Genomic DNA, 18,458 nt, shown 5'->3' with positions numbered 1-18,458 from the left:
CTTCCTCATTTTTTCCCATTAATTTCCTTAGCTTATTTTAACTTGTTTTTCTAAACCTCGATGTATTCTTTTATGTCACAAGAACAAATCTTAGTTTTGATTAGAATTTTAAAAAGCTATATGTTAAGTGGTACCTTTGTAATTTCTCTACAAAATTACTATTACTTATAGGCCCACTTATTGAACTTCCAGTGGCCAGTGATTAGAACTGAGAGATAAAGTTCACTAAGATTCTTTTGGTTTGAAATTATGGTTTGATGTTCAAAATGGTGCATCAAAACTTGTTTTGCTTTCAGGCTGATATTTTGTTGATACTGTTCACAGTGAAGTCACTCAGGATATTTTTTTAAGCCTTGTTCTCATATACCATAAGCTTTAAAATCCCTCTTTTTTCCACTTACTCTATAATGTGGTATATAATCATGAGGTTATAAGTAAATAATGTAAGATTTTTTGTTGTAAATTAATACTTTAGTAGCATTTAATATTTTAGTGTAATTTTGAGAAGTACTTAATATTATATTTAGCAAGCTTTTAGGTTGTATTTGATAATATAGAATTGATAGATATACATTCAACTTGGGAATACTGGCCCAAAGCAGTATTAATATTTTCTTTTTTTTTTTTCTTTTCACAGTGATGAGACTAACTAAACCTACTTTATTCACCAATATTCCAGTAACATGTGAAGAAAAGGACTTACCTGGTATGCTTTGTTCTACTTGCACCTAGGGGAAAGTTGCATCTTGGAATGCCTGTATTACCTTGCAATAAGCATAGTCTTGCCAGTCTTATGCTAACTCTTTGCTGCATTCTTTATTGCCTCTTTGTTTACAATATGAGTGGTGGCTATCTAAGTGGTAGGTCTCATTCATAATCTCTAAGTCAAGATGACTGTTGGCTATCCTCTGGCAACAGGAGGCGTGCATTCATAGTCATCACATCAAAATTTTTTTTATCCTCAAATGTTCTATCAACATGTGTACTAGCATTCCCTTTATTTAAAATTACTAGAGTTATCTATATTTTATATTTCATGACCTCCATTTTCCCTTGTTTCTGAAGTGTTCATTCTCTGTGAAAGTAGAATTTTTTGGCACACATTTGTTACAGTGAAGATTACAAATTAGATTATTTTAATGGAAGCTATTTTCTTAATGGAAGTAAAACTTAAAACATACATGTTAGGATTTTATGTTTTTCTCTTTCTATAGGAGATCTCTTTAACCAACTCATGAGAGATGACCCTTCAACTGTAAATGGTGCAGAAATTTTAATGTTGGGAGAAATGTTGACTTTACCACAGAATTTTGGGTAAGAATGATAACGTTGACATAAAACATGCAACAGTACTTTAAAGCCATTACATATTATGTGTTCATAAAAACTATGGAATGGAAAAATACTCATGGTACATTAAAGTGGTGTAAAAAAATTTTTTTTACCAAAATTATAATATGTGATTCTGGGGGGTTTTTTAATTAAAAAAAAAAAAATAAGATGCATACCAAAATATGAATAGGGGTTTCTATGATGATAAAATTCTAACTTTCTTCTTTAGATCTTACTATGTATTCCTTTATTTTAACCGACTTAATCTAAATGTCTTTCAGAAGCAACTTATTGTTCACTTACACAGCTGTTTCCCAACATAAGTTATCAGACTTGTCATTTTATTAGGAACTCTCAATTTTTATTCCTTCTTACTCCTAGCTCTTCTCTTACTCCAGGTTATTAATGAGGTAGAAGCTCCTGGTTTCACTGTGTTTGCATTTGAGAGCATTTAAGACCACATGGAATTTAGGGCGCCTGGGTGGCTCAGTCTGTTGGGAGTCCAACTTCGGCTCAGGTCATGGTCTCACAAGTTCGTGGGTTCGAGCCCTGCATCGGGCTCTGTGCTGACAGCTAGCTCAGAGCCTGGAGCCTGTTTCAGACTCTGTACCTCCCCTGCTCACACACTCTCTCTCTCTCTCTCAGAAATAAATAAAGCGTTTAAAAAAAGAAAATGGAATTTTTCAGGTTTTTTAAAAAGGTTTACAGAATGTGACTGGTGTCTTGAAAGCTTGGAAATATATTCATGTAAAATATTTTTGTATTTTTTTGTAATACGTATTTATAAACATGTATTTTTATAAAATATACTTCAATAAAAAACACAAGGTTAATCCAGTAGACATTATTTGTATTAGAACAACTTAGAAAAATAAAACAAATTGGTAAAAAATACTGAGATCAATTACTTGGGTCTCTTCTAGATTCAGGGAATAAGTTATTTCAAAAATTGCCATTTTCTAGCCTCTTAAGTAATAAATCATAAGACCTTTAACATGGATCTGACTTCAGTAGCTTTTATCTTGGGAAACTGGCTGTTTGTGCAGTATTTGAGGGCTAGATGTATATCGTGTTTTATAGAATAAGTCAATATTTTGAATTGTACTGGGTAATGAATGAGCAGCCTAAGGTACACAAAGGGATGCTGAAGCAGTTTTCAACTGATCTGTGTCCTCTAGTAAAGTCTCCTCCATTTAAAGTTCTCAGTCGTGCTGAAGTAGAATATTTGTGTGTTAAAACTTGAATGGATTTCTGCCTAAAAGTTTATTTTATTTCACAGGAATATATTTTTGGGAGAGACCTTTTCCAGTTATATCAGCGTTCATAATGATAGCAATCAAGTTGTAAAAGATATATTAGTAAAAGTAAGTGGCATTCTTGTTTGGGATATATATTTTTTTAGCTTGTTAATTTCTATTCTTATGTTTCTGAAACTTCATTAAAATACATTTTGATACTGGACTTTTTAATTGTTATTAACAGCAAGCATTAATTGAACTCCTAAAGGTATGAGATTATGCTAAGCCAGAAACCTTTTTCCTTATCCTCCAAGGTTATCATAGCTTGAGTGAGATAAATGTACAGTCACAGATTTAAATTTTTATTAATAATTTATGATAAACATAAAATTAGAGGAGGAAAGATCACAGAGGATTGCATCAATCACAAAGGCTTATTAGAGGAGAAGGAACATGACAGAATCTTTAAAGAATGGTGGGATTTAGAGAAAAAGAGGGACATGATAATCAGGAGCAGAGCCATAGGAATCCATAATGTGTTCTTGTAGCAGTGAACAGAATTCACTTGATAGAAATAGGTAAGGTCAGGGGTGCCTGGGTGGCTCAGTCAGGTAAGCATCTAATTTTTTGTTCAGGTCATATTCTCACCATTCGTGAGTTCAAGCCCCACAGCAGGCTCTCTGCAATCAGTTCTGAGCCAGCTTCAGATCCTCTGTCCTCCTCTCTCTCTGTCCCTTCCCTGTTCATTCTCCGTTTCTCACAAATAAATTTAAAAAGAAGAAGAAGTAGGTAAAGTTACAGAGATATGTAGTAGCCATAAAGTTGAGTATCTTGAAAGGTTATAGCTAAAGGTTTTAACCTTTTTTTTTTTAATTTAAGGCAGTAGACAGCAAAGTTATTTACACTGTGCCAGAAGACTGCTATAAAAGCATTATATGGGATGGTTTATAGCAAATACACCAGTTAGAAGATTGTCTCAGTGGTTTAGAAATCAAGAGATAGACAAGGTGCCTGGGTGGCTCAGTTGGTCAATCATCTGACTTCGGCTCAGGTCGTGTTCTCATGGTTCAGTGGTTTGAGGCCCGTGGCAGGTTCTGTGCAGACAGCTCAGAGCCTAGACCCTGCTTCAGATTCTGTGTCTCCCTCTCTCTCTGCCCCTCCCCCATTCATATTCTGTGTGTTTCTCAAAGATAAATAAAAACGTTAAAAAAATTTTAATAAATCAGGAGGTAAAATATGCTAACTCAAATGATCTGAAGTTTATTCAGAAAAAGGACATAAAGTAAAAATTTACTTCTATGTCAGAGAGAAGTCATCAAAGCTGTCTTCACATGGTGAGCTTAGGTTACTAGAGCATTGCCAAAAAGGAAGTCCAATTAAAATGAGCTTGAAATGGCTCCTGTGTGGTTCAGTCAGTTGAGCATCTGACTTCGGCTGAGGTCAAGATCTCCCTGGTTTTTGAGTTTGAGCCCCACATTGGGCTCCCTGCTCTCAATGGAGAAGCCTTTGGATCCTCTATCCCCTCTCTCTCTGCCCCTCCCCATCTTACACTCTCTTTGAAAAATGAATGAACATTTAAAAATATGAGCTTGAAAATATCAGCAATTGTTAGAATTGAAAAAGTCCTCACAGAGCCAATATGCCAAATTTCATATATGACCCAACTTCCAGAAACTGGATGCAAAACTTTGTATATGTGATTGAATGTTTGTTATATGATGAATGGAGTTTCTGCCTTTTTATAAGTCAGGGATTGGCAGACTGTATAGCATGCTGGCCAAGTTTGGTCTCTTGCCTGTTTTTATAAGGCCTTTGCACTAGGAATGGTTTCTACATTTTCAAATGATTGAAAAGAAACAATCTTACTTTGTTAGGTGAAAATTATATGAAATTCAAATGTCAGTCTCCATGAATAAAGTTTTATTGGCACACAGCCACAGTCATTCATTATGTGTCATCTGTGGCAGATTTCAAGCTCTAATTGGGGAATTGTAAAGTCTGAAGTATTTGCCATCTAAGCTTTTAAAGGAAAGGTTTGCCAGCCTCTACATTTATTATGAAATGGAACTTTGAGAACATATACTTTTTTCCTGGCATACAGTTAGCATTCAGTACATTTAGGATGAATTTATTTTCATAAGGTGAATAAATCAGCAAATGTATATGATTTAAGTTAGTATTTAAAAGAACAAATAGTTCTGAATTAAATAAATTCTAAATTAAACTATTAAACTGAATAGTTTTAATTTCCATAAAGATAGGGGTGTTTAATAATAATCATAGCAGATGTTTATTGAACAGTGCAGTGCCCACCAAGAGTTATCTTAGTTTCTTAGGTTAAGACATTCAGATTCACGATATACACAGAAGCCATTTTTGACTTAAAAATAACTTAAGAGGATATAGGTTAGGAAGCACAGCGTAGTATTAGCTTGTATTTTCGTTTTTATGTTGTCTGTGAAACTTTAGGTGTCAGTATTATGGTTGCTTAATAAAAGATTTAGATAATTTTCCTTCATTTTCAATGCTTTGGAACAATACATTTGGAGCATTTAGACAATTTGGTTTTTGTAGGGTGTTTAGAATTCTGTGAAATCTTATGGGCTTCTGTGTCTTAGGGGGGACGTTTCTTGATAGCATTTGCACTTTGTTTCCTGTGATCAGTTTGTTTAAGCCTTTTATGATTAATGTTTTGTAACAGTTTCTGAAGCTGTTTTATTCTAGGAAATGATTCACTTAAGGTAGATTTTCAAATTTATCTACATACAGGTCTGCAAAGTAGTCTCTAAAAATATCTTTTGTTTTTGTGTTACTTTCCCCTAGTTATTTTTTATTTTGTATAATTTTGCTTCCATTTTTTTTCCCCTCTTGATTAAACTACCTCTTGGTTTTTTTCAAAACAGGAATTTTTGTTACTTATTTATTGTTTTTTCCTACCTCATTGATTTTTGCTTTTAATGAGCTCCTTGTGCTTCTAATTATTTACTTTTTTCTTTTCTAGCTTTTTCATCTAGGGATTGAATTTTTAAATTTTTATTCTTTTTTAATTGATAACAGTGAATTTTCTTCTGATGCACTGCTTTAAATATATCCTACAGATTCTAGTATGTAGCCTTTTCAGTATGATTATTTTTAAAGAATTCTGCAATTTTATTTGTATTTCCTCTTCTACCCAAGAGTTGTTTAATAGTTTTTTCAGATAGAAAGGCCTTTTTACTTTAATGTTAATGATCTATATATAACATTATAGATCATCGTAATGAGCTTTGTTCTTGTTTTATTCCTACTTATAGAACTTGTTAATATTTTCTTTGTGATCTAACACTAATTTTTAATGAATATTGTATGTGTTCTTGAGAAGAAGGAGTATTTTCTATCATCCATTGTAAAGGTAGATATGGGCTGATGGTGTTGTTAGATCTCTGTTTTTATTTCCCTTTTTTTTGGTCCACTTAATCTTCTACTGAAAGTGACGTGTTAATCTCATATTGTTAACGTGCTTCTATTTATATGTTTTATACTTTTTTACTTTATAAAGGCTATGCTCTTTGGTTCACAGGTATTTATACTTGTTATTCTTCACCTTGAATTGTGTTTTATAGCACTAAAAGTTTCCTCCTTTGCCATGCTGTTTGGGTTGAATCTTAGTTGGAATGCCTATATCACTACCCCTGTTTTGTTACTGTTTCCGTTTGCCTGATGTGCTTTTGCCCATCTTTTTTAATTTTATCCTTTATCAATCCTTTTGTTTTTATTTATGTCTCTTTTATACAACATATAATTAGGTCTTTTTGAGCCATATGGAATTTTTTATTAGATTAATTAAGTCCATTCACATGTATCTATAAGTTTATGTGCTTGATTTCCAATTTTCTACTGAAATATTAAGTGTGTTATGTTCTGTCTGCTCTGGGTTTTTTTTTTTCCACACAACAGGTTTTCATTCCTTATTTTCAAATAATTTTTGTATATAGAAAGGTTTGTATTTTTTTTTGTTTTTGCCTTTATAGTTATTCATTTTATGATACTCACCCCTTCCCTGTTTCTTACTTAGCTACTTACTATAAAGCTTTTCATCTTTAGTATCATCCTTTATCTCTTACCTATTGCTTACACCACTTTCCTTTTTCCCTTTTTCATATCTTCCCATTTTTATTTGCATATTGATTGGACAGAAATTTCTCAAGTAGATTGCTCAGGACATGCTTGTTGGGTATAATATTCTCTGAGCCTTTACATGTTCAAAAATGTTTTATATTTGAAAGACAGTTTGGCTGGATATAAAATCCTTTGTTTACATTTTCTTTCCTTATGTTTAATGAAAATGCTACTCCTTTGTTACTTAGCTATATGTGTTGTGGATTTTTCTCTCTTTTTAAATGTTTATTTTTATTTTTGAGAGAAAGTGTAAGCGAGGGTGGGACAGAGAGAGAGAGGGAGACAAAGGATCACAAGCAGGCTCTGTGCTGACAGCAGCAAGCCCAATTCAAGTCTCAAACTCACAAACCACAAGATCATGACCTGCTGAAGTCAGGCGCTCAACTGACTGAGCCACCCAGGCACCTCTATATGTGTTAATTTTAAGAGGACTAATGTCAGTCTAATATTTTTGCCTTATAAGTTATTTGATAATATTTTCCTGGAGGCCCTGGAGATTTTTTTTCTGTATGTTTTATAATTGGTCTTTTGATACCATTTCTCAGATACTAAGTGGACCCTTTGAATATGTAGATTTAGATCTTTTATTGCTAGAAAGTATTCATGGATTATATTTTAATAATAGTTTTATTCCATTATTTCCTTTAGCATATTGCATTTTTAATATAATTTGTGTCTTTTTCATCTTTTTCTTTCCTGAATTCAATCAATTATTTACTTTCTTCTTTTTTTTTTTTTCTTTTTTTTTTTTTTTTTACAAAAAGTTTATTGTCAAATTAGTTTCCACATAATTATTTACTTTCTTCTTAAAAAAATTTTAGCTCCTCACTAAAGCAACAAAAACAACAACAACAAACCAAAAAATTTTTAGCCTTAGCTTTAAAGTTTTTCATTCCTGGGATGCCTGGGTGGCTCAGCCAGTTAAGCAGTCATCTCGGGATTTTGGCTCAGATCATGATCTCTCAGTTGTGAGTTCGAGCCCCACATCAGGCTCTGTGCTCATAGTGTGGAGCCTGCTTCCTATTCTCTGTCTCCCTCTCTCTGCCCCTCACCTGCTCTCAAAAATAAATAAACATTAAAATTTTTTTAAATTTCTCATTTCAGGTGTGTTTCCATATTTCACATGTGGGTTTTTTTGGGGTATTTAATTCAGTTTGAGAGTTTTACAGTTTTGTTCTGTTTCACTCTTGGTTTTGTGTGGCATTTTTATCAGTGAATTATTTCATTATCTTTTTCTTTTTACAGTATTTTTGTATAGATGAAGACTATTGGTGGCTTTTCATTCTGTGCAAGGCACTTTGGGTGCTTTGATATTCCTAATTCAAAAACACCTCCTTAGGGGCACCTGGGTGGCTCAGTCTGTTAAGCGTCCGACTTCAGCTCAGGTCATGATCTCACAGTTCGTGGGTTCAAGCCCCACGTCGGGCTCTGTGCTAACAGCTGGCTCAGAGCCTGGAGCCTGTTTCGGATTCTGTGTCTCCCTCTCTCTCTGACCCTCCCCCACTCATGTTTTGTCTCTCTCTGTCTCAAAAATAAATAAATTATAAAAATAAAATAAAATAAAACACCCCCTTAAAGCAGTGGGAGCAAAGTGTGGTTTCTTTATTGGGTGGCTTTTGGTAGAGGAAGAAAGGGTTGTATCTTCTCACATTTCCTCTTTTCATATGAATTGTAGTGTCCTAAATTTTTCCTCTTCGCTGCAGTTTCCACAAGGTGTCTCTCTTTTTAAGTTCTTTTTCCCCTGAAATGTATTCTTTCCAAGAGTGGCTCTTCACAGACATGGTTAAGACCCTTTCCTAAAGACTGTGCTCTCATCTTCCAGAAATGCACTTTCTCAGTATTTTCACACTTAGAATAGACTTGGTCTTTCTGGAAGTGGTTTAGATCATCTCTGCTCTTCTCTCTGTTCTTTTTTTTTTTTTTCCCCTATGTTTATTTATTTTGAGAGAGAGACAGACAGAGTATGAGTGGGAGAGGGGCAGGGAGAGAGGGAGAATCCGAAGCAGGCTCCAGGCTCCAGGCTCTATCAGTGCACAGCACAACACAGGGCTCACACTCAGGAGTGAGATCATGATCTAAGCCAAAGTTGGATGCTCAACCGACTGAGCCACCCAGGAGTCCCACTTCTCTCTATTCTTAGTTCTCTCTTCAGCTCAACTTTTCCTGAACTTTTCTTAATCTTTGCAAAGGTTCATGACAAGAGTATGAGAAATAGCTTGCAAAAATTTGGTATGTGTGTACTTGTAGGTAATTTGATTATACTAACACAAGACTTAGTATAGTTTTATTTGCTTTTGTTGTGTTTTTTGTTTTTGTTTTGAGGATAACTTGAGAGATCCACAGTTACACTGCTACTATTACCTCAGCTACCCAGAATTCTGCCTTCAGAGCTTTAGTTTTTTTAAGTTTACTTATTTTTGAGAGAGAGAGAGCGCGCGCGCATGAGTAAGGGAGGGGCAAAGAGAGAGGGAGAGAATCCAAGGCAGGCTCCACACTGTCAGCAAAGAGCCCCACTCAATGTATGCCTAGAACTCAGAAACTGTGAAATTGTGAGCTGAGCCAAAGTCAGATGTTTAACTGACTGAGCCACCCAGGTGGCTTTAATTTTTTTATAGCTCCTTTAATTTTGGAATCCTGGAAAAGAGACTGTGAATGTCTACTTTTTTATTCTTTCACTGTCAGCTTAACATTGTTTTTGAGGATAAAAATGCTTATAATAATCTACCATGTTTAACTAGAAACCCACTAGGGGCTTTTGTTTTTGTTTTGTTCTTTTAGAGAGACAGAGGGTGTAAGTGAGTAAGGGGCAGAGAGAGGGAGAGAGAGAAGCAGGCCTCAGCCCAAGCAGGACTCGAACTCATGAACCATGAGATCATGACCTGAGCTGAAGTCAGATGCTTAACCAACTGAGCCATAGGGTTTCTTTTTTTAAAATGTTTATTTTGAGAGAGAGAAAGCATGTGCGTAGCTAGAGGAGCAGAAGAGCAAGAATCCCAAGCAGGCTTCATGCCATCAGCAGAGAGTCCGACATGGGGCTTGATCCCACAAACTGTGAGTGAGATCATGTCTTACACCCAAAGCAAAAGCAGATGCTTAACTGACTGAGTCATTCAGGCACTCCTATTTGTTTGTTTTTTAATTTATAAAAAAATTCCCTGTATCTGAAAACTTTAGCATGCTACATAAAAAAATAGTGTTGTAGAAACAAAAACAATGTATTTAGCGTGCTATAAATAAAAAATAATAGATAACCCTTAGGATTTATACCAGTAATCCTCAAGGTTTAGAAAGTATTAATAACATCTGGAAGGCTTATTAAAATGCTGATTGCTGAGGCTCATTCCCAGAATTTCTGATTTGATCAGTCTGAAATGGTGCCCAAGAAATTGCATTTCTATTGTCTTCCAGGCACAATTAATTCTAGTTGCTAGAATTATAGCAGGAAACAAAACAGAGGAGACCTCTATTCTCTTGAAGCTTATTCTAGATTTTGAAAAATTTTTCTCTATTCCTGAATATAAATCCCTTAATTATACCAAACTCTTTTTTATTAAAAAAATTTTTTTTACTGTTTGTTTATTTCTGAGAGAGAGAGCAAGCACATGAGCAGGGGAAGGGCAGAGAGAGAAGGAAACAGAGGATCCAAAGCAGGCTCTGTGCTGACAGCAAAGAGATTGATGCTGGGCTCAAACCCACAAATCGTAGATCATGACCCGAGCTGAGGTTGGATGCTTAACCCTTTGAGCCACCCACAGGTACCCCCCAAACTCTTTTGTAATGGCCTCTAAAGACTTAGCTGAAATGCTTCCTTTTCTCTTCACCTTCCCCTTGGCCTATTCAAATTCTACTCATCCAAAAACCAATTTGCAGCAGAGAGCCTACCCTGCAATTTAAATTGTATTCTCCTACCCCACGCCAGCCTTCCATTTCTTCTCTTATTTTCCCCAAACATTTCAGTTCAGCAGGGGCAGTAATTTAGATCTGTTTTGTTTACTGGTGTTTCTCCAGCTCCTGGAGAAGTCCTGGCCGAGGTAATAAGGAAGTAAATGTTTGGTGCAGCACTACTTACAATAGTGAAAAAAGCAGAAAGATAAAAGTGTTCAACCATATATAAATTAATACTGTTATTATGATTATTTACAAAATTACACATAGGAAAACATACTAGATGGAAAGTCCATGGTTTTGACTGTTTCCCCCCTTCTCTGATTTCTAAAATGTTTAAGAAATTTTTAATCTCAGCCCTATAAGTTATTAGTTGTATAACCTTGGGGAAGTTGTTACTTCTCTGTATCTGTATTGTCTGTAAAATAGGAATGGTACAACTACCTACTTTAGGATTCTGAGTATTGACTTAGTAATGTGCTTAGAACAAGGCCTTGCACATTGAAAGTGCCATAAAATTTTTAATAACTGAATATAATGACCAAAAAGATGGCACTAATTAGTATCCTGCTTCAAAGTGCCTGGCATTAAGAATGTTAGATTAGAGGGGTGCCTGGGTGGCTTAGTCGGTTAAGCGTCCGACTTTCGCTTAGGTCATGATCTCGCGGTTCGTGGGTTCGAGCCCCGCGTCAGGCTCTGTGCTGACTGCCAGCTCAGAGCCTGGAGCCTGTTTCGGATTCTGTTCCCTCTCTCTCTGACCCTCCCCTGCTCACGCTGTTTCTCTCTCCTAGAAATAAATAAAACATAAAAAAAAAAAAAAGAATGTTAGATTAGAGTTAACTGTAGAAAACCTGTTTGTTAGTTGTTGTTTTTAAGAAACAGAAACTTAATAGAATCCTAGCTTTTATGTAAAAACCTCCCCCTAATTTAACTTTCTCTGAAATTTTCTTGACATTTGCTTTGAAGTTTTATCATAACTTGATTTAGTATTCCACAGATATTTCTTACCTGCCTACCATGATGTCAGGCAGCAGGCTGTAGTAGTGACCGCAGGCTCCTGCCTCCATAGACCTTACATTTCTGGGAGGGTAGGCGGAAACAGGGATACAAAATCATATAAATAAGGTAACTACAGATTGTGGTAAATGTCACAAGGGAAGCTAAATTTGAATGTGACAGCAAGTAAGTGAGATTAAGGAAGAATGCCATTTATGACAGGGTGAGAAGTGTTCAAAAAGAAAGGAAAAGGGGTATATAATAGCAATTGGGTATTAATTTAGAGAAGGAAGTCTTCTGCATTGATGACTTTAATACTGATCTTTAGTTGTACAAATAATGTCTCATATTGTTTTGAATAGTTACTTTTATTTTGTATTACATATACATATCTATCTGTGTTTGTTTCTGGAATATCCATCTGTATATATGTTTTGAAACCATATGTTCATATTGATGCTTCAAATTCCAGCTCAGCACCAAAAGTTTCATTGCAGCCTTCTCCCTTTTTTTATTTGTACTTTGTTTTTCTCCAAAAGTGAGAACCTTAACTCTTGTTATCCATATTTTTTTGTTTAGTCTTAGTATACACATAACCGTTTCAGAATTGCTAATCCGTACCCCTGTAAACAAGCATATGTACTAGCTAGAGCACATTCTAGCTAGCGTGCCATTCTTTTTGTCTCTAGCTTTCATTTGCCAAACTTAGGTAGGTTGGTTCTTTTTTTTCTCACCTTTCCCCCCCAACTATGACTGTGTTCATTTGGTACTGTTTGTGTGCCACTCCACATTCCCCCTGGCTCCTAGCTGATAGTATTAAATTTCGGTGTGGGTATGTGAACCATTGCCAAGGTTCTAAGCTTCAGACCTGTGTAGAAAGATTGCCACCAAGAAGTGCTACTCCCCCTCAATCCTACTTCCTCGTTCCTGTTCCCTTGGTCTTTTCACCCGTACCCATCCGCACCCTGTAGTGAACCAATCTCATTTGGAATTTTTTACCTCTTTCTTTCAAGGCTGATCTTCAGACAAGTTCTCAGCGTTTAAACCTTTCAGCCTCCAATGCTGCCGTGGCTGAACTTAAACCTGATTGTTGTATTGATGATGTCATACACCATGAAGTAAAGGAAATTGGAACACACATGTAAGGATGAATTTTACTAGTTCTCAAAGGCTTTTACTTACATACACCTGTATTTGAAATTTTTGCTGTATGCCCACGTATCATCAAACCCTAAGAACCTACTTCAGAAGGAATTTTATGATCCAGGTTTACATGCTTACCAGAATCAAACTTTAAACAAAATGTTTTGTAAGGAAAAATAATTTGTTTTCATTTATTTCTAGTTTCTTGTTTGCATCTACAGACAGTCCTATCCAAAAACTAAAAAGCCATGCAAACATTTAAAAACCTAGGTACCACCCTGACTGAAAATATGTTTATTACTTTTCAAATGCCGACAACTGATATTAGTAGCATTTATTTTAAGTTCACAATTTTTCAGTTATGTATTTAACTGTGTATATACACTCTACCCTGAGAATTCAGAAATACAGAACAAAAGTAAGACAAGCAGTAAGAAAAAAATCTCAAATTCTGTATTCCTGGCCTTTGTATTTGAATATGAATGCTCTATTTTTCTGTCGAGAAGCAAATATGAAAATTTCAGCCATCTAAAGTAATTTTAGACTTCTGCATCTGCCTTACCACCCCCACATCCAACTTACAATATGTCATTATCTTCTCTTCTTCGTCTCCACTTACATCATCATTTTTGCCTCTCTTCTTTGACTTAAAGAAGTATATAATGTTAGCTATTAATCAGTTCATTTTGGTGACTTCTCTTATATTCTGTGATTGACATAAGCCTTAGAGTCAAAATTTAAAGATTTCAGATTTCAGCTTCATCATTTATTAATTATGTGGTCTTGGAAAGGTCAGTTAACTCTTCAGTCACCTCACACTACCCTTAGAAAATTCTGACCGCATTGGCTTTACAGATTTCTCTGGAGCCTAATCATTACCAGCTGTTCCAGTTCTTATCTTTTATACTTTCTCCTTGCTTCTTTATACTGAGTCATACTGAATGTCTCTTCTGAACTCCTCCATGACTTGAAATATACTCTTCCCTCACAAATACCTTTGTTATTTTGCTTAGCTTACTACTACTTCATATCTTTCATTCACCACAACTCCCTCAAAGAGGCTTTCCTGACCTCCTAGACTAGACCCCTTTTCATGTATTCTATAGGGTTCACAACTTATGATTTTTTTTGGTCTTGTTCTTAAAATAATTACTTAGTACCTGTCATTTCCATTAGAGTATGATTTCCATGAAGTCAGCTAACAGAGGATCTAATAGAACAGTAGTCAGTGTTTGTTGATTTTGAGTTTACCAAAACGATATTAAATGCATTAAATCTTCCTTTTAGTGAAAAAGAGACTCTTGTAAAACTAAACAACTCATAAATAATGACACAGAGCTCAAATCTAAATCTGGCTTCAAAAAACTCATACCTTTCTATTACTACTTCCTACTGGGAGCACTTGAAAGCAATTACTGTGTTTTGATCAACTCTGTATCACTAGTATCTGGCTTATGTACAGTTTGAAAGGAGAAATTAAATTACCTATAATGTCACACTAAGTGTAACCACTATTAAAATATTAGTATACTATTTTCCAGTCTTGTTTATGTTCATATACATATAACAGATTTGCACAAATAATTTAAATATTTTACAAAATTTTTATACTAACCCATAGGGTTTCACTGTGAACATTTTCCTACTTGAGTCAGTATTCTATGAAAACATTATTTTTAAAATGGTTTTATCTTACTACTTGGGCCATATTCTTTTTTTTTTTTTTTTTTAATGTTTTTACGGTTCCATTTCTTTGTGTCTTCTTCAGTTTCCTTCATAAATTTTCTATAGTTTTCATCATACAGATCTCTTATATCTTTGGTTAGGTTTATTCCGAGGTATTTTATGGTTTTTTGTGCAATTGTGAATGGGATCCGTTTCTTGATTTCTTTTTCTCTTGCTTCATTGTTGGTGCATAAAAATGCAACCGATTTCTGTTCGTTGATTTTGTACCCTGCAACTTTGCTGAATGCATGGATCAGTTCTAGTAGGCTTCTGGTGGAGTCTTTTGGGTTTTCTATGTAGAATATCATGTAGTCTGCAAAAATTGAAAGTTTGACTTCTTCTTTGCCAATTCTGATGCCTTTTATTTCCTTTTGTTGTCTGATTGCTGATGCTAGGACTTCCAGTATGGGCCATATTCTTTAAATTTGTTTATCCTAAATGTTGGACTTCAGATTATTTCTAGTCTCCCACTATCATAAATAACACAGTGATGAGTTATAAAGACAATATGAGTTATTTAACACAATGATGAGTTAAATAACAGTATTTCCTATGGTAGATTGCTTGAAATGGGTTTACTATAGAAACATATAAGGATTTTTAACAGTCCCTGTTAAGGATTGTTTTCTAAATTTCTTATAACCACTCGCAATATAGATAGAGTCAGTTTCTCTATACCCTTGCCGACCTTGATGACACATGTAAAGAATTTTTTCCATATCTTATGAGGTAGGAAAATTTTATCTCATTTTATTTCTTTGACTACTTGTGTGACTGAACATCTTCAGTTTTGTTAATGTTCTGGGACTGTGATTTATCTATGGATATCCTTTCGTCCTCTTTTGAGTAAGATACTAATGTTTTGTCTACAAGAATTTCTCTTCATAGTGTTATACCATTTTGTCTGCTTTTTAATTTTGTTTCGGTGGGTTTTTTTTTTTATTGAGTTTGTAAATTTATAAGTGTTTTCCTTTCCATTGCCCTTTAATCTTAAAAGTCTTTCCCATTCCTGGTATTTTGAATTTGTATTTTTTTTCTTATAATTTTTGTGAACTTACTTTGTACGTTCAACTATTTGATTTTTCTGGGATTTATTTAGGAATATATTTCACCTTTTGAAGGAAAAGTTTCTGACTTCCTGCTCCAAAATACTGTATTTAATTTTGCTAATCAGAAGTTTCTTCGTCTTGGAATTATCTTATCTGCTGAAACTCTTTTTTTCCTACTCTAGGCCCATTTGGCTGTACTTTCACATCATTGGTAATAATATTTTCCAAATTTGTGAGTAGAATTGAGGTGTATTAGATTTATTATTTAAAAACAAAACTGAATATGATTCAGAGATATGTTTCTATTTCAGCCTGGTGTGTGCAGTGAGCTATACAACTCAGGGTGGAGAAAAAATGTATTTTAGAAAATTCTTCAAATTTCAGGTACTGATTATGACAATGGTGAATAGTTTTTAGCTGCCTTTTTTTCCCTATGAAGTTATTCCTATTTATCTGCAGTGAAAACAGGCTCCACATAGTGCATATAGCTTCATGTATTTGAATTTGTTATATTACTAGCAATCTAAAGTGAGAGTAAATTAAGTAAAAGCAGAGCAATTATCATTGTCAATGTAATATTTCACTTGAAGATTTTTTTTAAGTGTTTTTTTTTCCCTAGTAATCTCTACATCCAATGTGGGGCTTATCATGACACTAAGATCAAGAGTTGCACACTCTTTTGACTGAGCCAGCCAGGCACCCCTCACTTGAGGATTTGTATCCATAAAATATTGTTCTATTTTTATGCCTTGATAAAACACACAGGAATGTACAAGAGGGATAAGATGAGTATAAAGTCCAAATAAAATAAGTATAAATGGTATCACATTTCTAAAGAAATATTTAAACAAGAGACTATTGACTTAGGCTGAGTGGACTAAGCTTCCTTCTGGGATTCCGTGAGTCACTGAAATTGTAGGTATAATTTTGTATTTATATACAATTTTCATTCCATGATCAAAAATAGTTAAAAACCACTGGTTTAACACAGGCACGTGTGTGTGACAAGGGATGGGATCACCATATACAGTTATCTAAATTAGATCTAGATAGGATACTATGTATATATTTTTCATACCTCTCTGTTTTTAAGTGGAAGAAAAAGTACTATCAGTAGGAAATAAATAAATACAGACAAACATACATACATACATACTTAGATTTATTTGCGGGCACATGGCTGGCTCATTAGATGGAGCATATGATTCCTGACCTCAGGGTTGTGAGTTCAAGCTCCACATTGGGTATAGAGATTACTTTAAAATTAAAAAAAAAAATTTTTTTTGCTGAAAGATTTTGCATGCCTTTTAAAAGAAAATAAGAGGTTTGCTTATTTTGACAAACATTTTTATGAAATAGAGAAAAATACATGAAGTATATGTATTCGGTTTAGCAAAATATTATGAAATGAATTAGTGTAACTATCACCCACTCAAGAAATGATGATTGTCTTTTAAAAGTGTGCTTAGGATTGTTTTTTTGTTTTTGTTTGTTTTTACAAAAATACTGCATACCTATTAAAAACGTGTTTTACAGGGGTGCCTGGGTGGCTCAGTCAGTTGAGTGTCCGACTTGGGCTCAGATCATGATCTCACGGTTCATGGGTTCGAGCCCCGCATTGGGCTCTGTGCTGACAGCTAGCTCAGACCCTGGAGCCTGCTTCTGATTCTGTGTCTCCCTCTCTTTCTGGCCCTCCCGTGCTCACACTGCCTGCCTCTCTCTCAGAAATAAAACATTAAAAAAAAATTTTTTTAAGTGTTTTACAGTTAAAATTGGAAAATACCTTTGACAAATTTATGCCCTGTGGTTTAAAACAAATAAACAAAAATAAATGGTCAAATAATAATAATCTCCTCTAATTGATATGCTTTATTTAACTAGGTTCTTAAACCATTGGATGTGAAAACCAAATTTTATAATGCAGAGGTAAGTGTTGGACACTTAATGGGAATTCAGATTAAACAGTAAGATCTTTACCTGACTAAAATTCTGATACATTTCTTTTCATATTGAATTGCTGATATAACTGCATTACTTGTAAAAAAAAAAAAAAATGAGCATAAATTTCAATCAGAAGAGAATAATTTCCTTGTAGATCTTTAATCTGCTGTTTTTAACTTACAAAGAATCAATATATCTTGAATTTTCCTCTTGCAAATTTTGTAAGGCTTTCACCCCCTTTCACTAAATGATTGCCCTGTACTTCATGTAATGGTTATTTTTACTGTCTAAAAACATTAGCAATTTCTTAAATATTGTTAAATATGTGATTCTGATATCATAAAATTGAAGTAGTTGATCTAACCCTGCAAAACAGATTTAGTGTTCATGGAAAATATTGACAAATAGAGCTCAACAAAGTAAATCCGTGTGTTAGCTATAGTTTGATTATTAAATTCAGTGAATGGCTTGAAATACGTTTTGGGAGAAACAGGTTTGGCAAAAATATAGAAATATATATATATGTAACTTTTAGAATAGAGGATATCTTCTTTGCTAACAGAAGAGATAAGATTGACTTTGCCTAGGAGAAATGTTTTATTGCTTAGATTTCCTTTTAAATTTAAATTTCTACTTTATCTTGGCTTCTAAAGTTCCAGAAAAAGCAGATTTCCTAATGAGTCCCTTACTCCCACAAAATCATGCCTTTCATACCACAGTGATAAATTCAAAAATATTTAAATACAATATTTGAAAATTATGTTATTACTCTAAACCAAATGATCAGAAATTTACACTCATATATCAAATTTCCTATGTTATTTTTACCATCAACATCTGAGTTTTTATTCAATATAAAGTTTTTTCTACAACCGGACATACTAAAAGATGCCTAAGATAAGGAAACTGTCCTGCAATTAAACCCTATTAGGAGAAAAGAAAAAAGTGCATAAAATTTTAAAACTACCTAATATAGTATGTACAGTGAGTC

The 18,458-nt window shown here is 34.2% G+C and overlaps 1 protein-coding gene across 4 annotated transcripts in view; it reads left to right on the top strand.

The window, feature by feature from the left end:
* Positions 1-18,458, top strand: part of TRAPPC13 (trafficking protein particle complex 13) — a 40,228-nt gene that overhangs the window by 10,264 nt on the left and 11,506 nt on the right. For all 4 annotated transcript variants that reach the window (XM_039255525.1, XM_039255524.1, XM_039255523.1 and 1 more), the window contains exons 2-7: positions 638-706; positions 1,215-1,314; positions 2,612-2,696; positions 12,623-12,750; positions 15,838-15,910; positions 17,408-17,452. In XM_039255525.1, coding sequence (XP_039111456.1) covers positions 638-706; positions 1,215-1,314; positions 2,612-2,696; positions 12,623-12,750; positions 15,838-15,910; positions 17,408-17,452 — 500 coding nt within the window. The remainder of the gene's footprint in view (positions 1-637; positions 707-1,214; positions 1,315-2,611; positions 2,697-12,622; positions 12,751-15,837; positions 15,911-17,407; positions 17,453-18,458) is intronic.

The sequence above is a fragment of the Hyaena hyaena genome, unplaced genomic scaffold (genome assembly GCF_003009895.1).
Source record: "Hyaena hyaena isolate Hyena2069 unplaced genomic scaffold, ASM300989v1 scaffold_530, whole genome shotgun sequence".
NCBI classification, from domain to species: Eukaryota; Metazoa; Chordata; class Mammalia; order Carnivora; family Hyaenidae; genus Hyaena; species Hyaena hyaena.
Note: the sequence above shows the minus strand (reverse complement) of the source record. Positions and strands in the feature narration are given on the sequence as shown.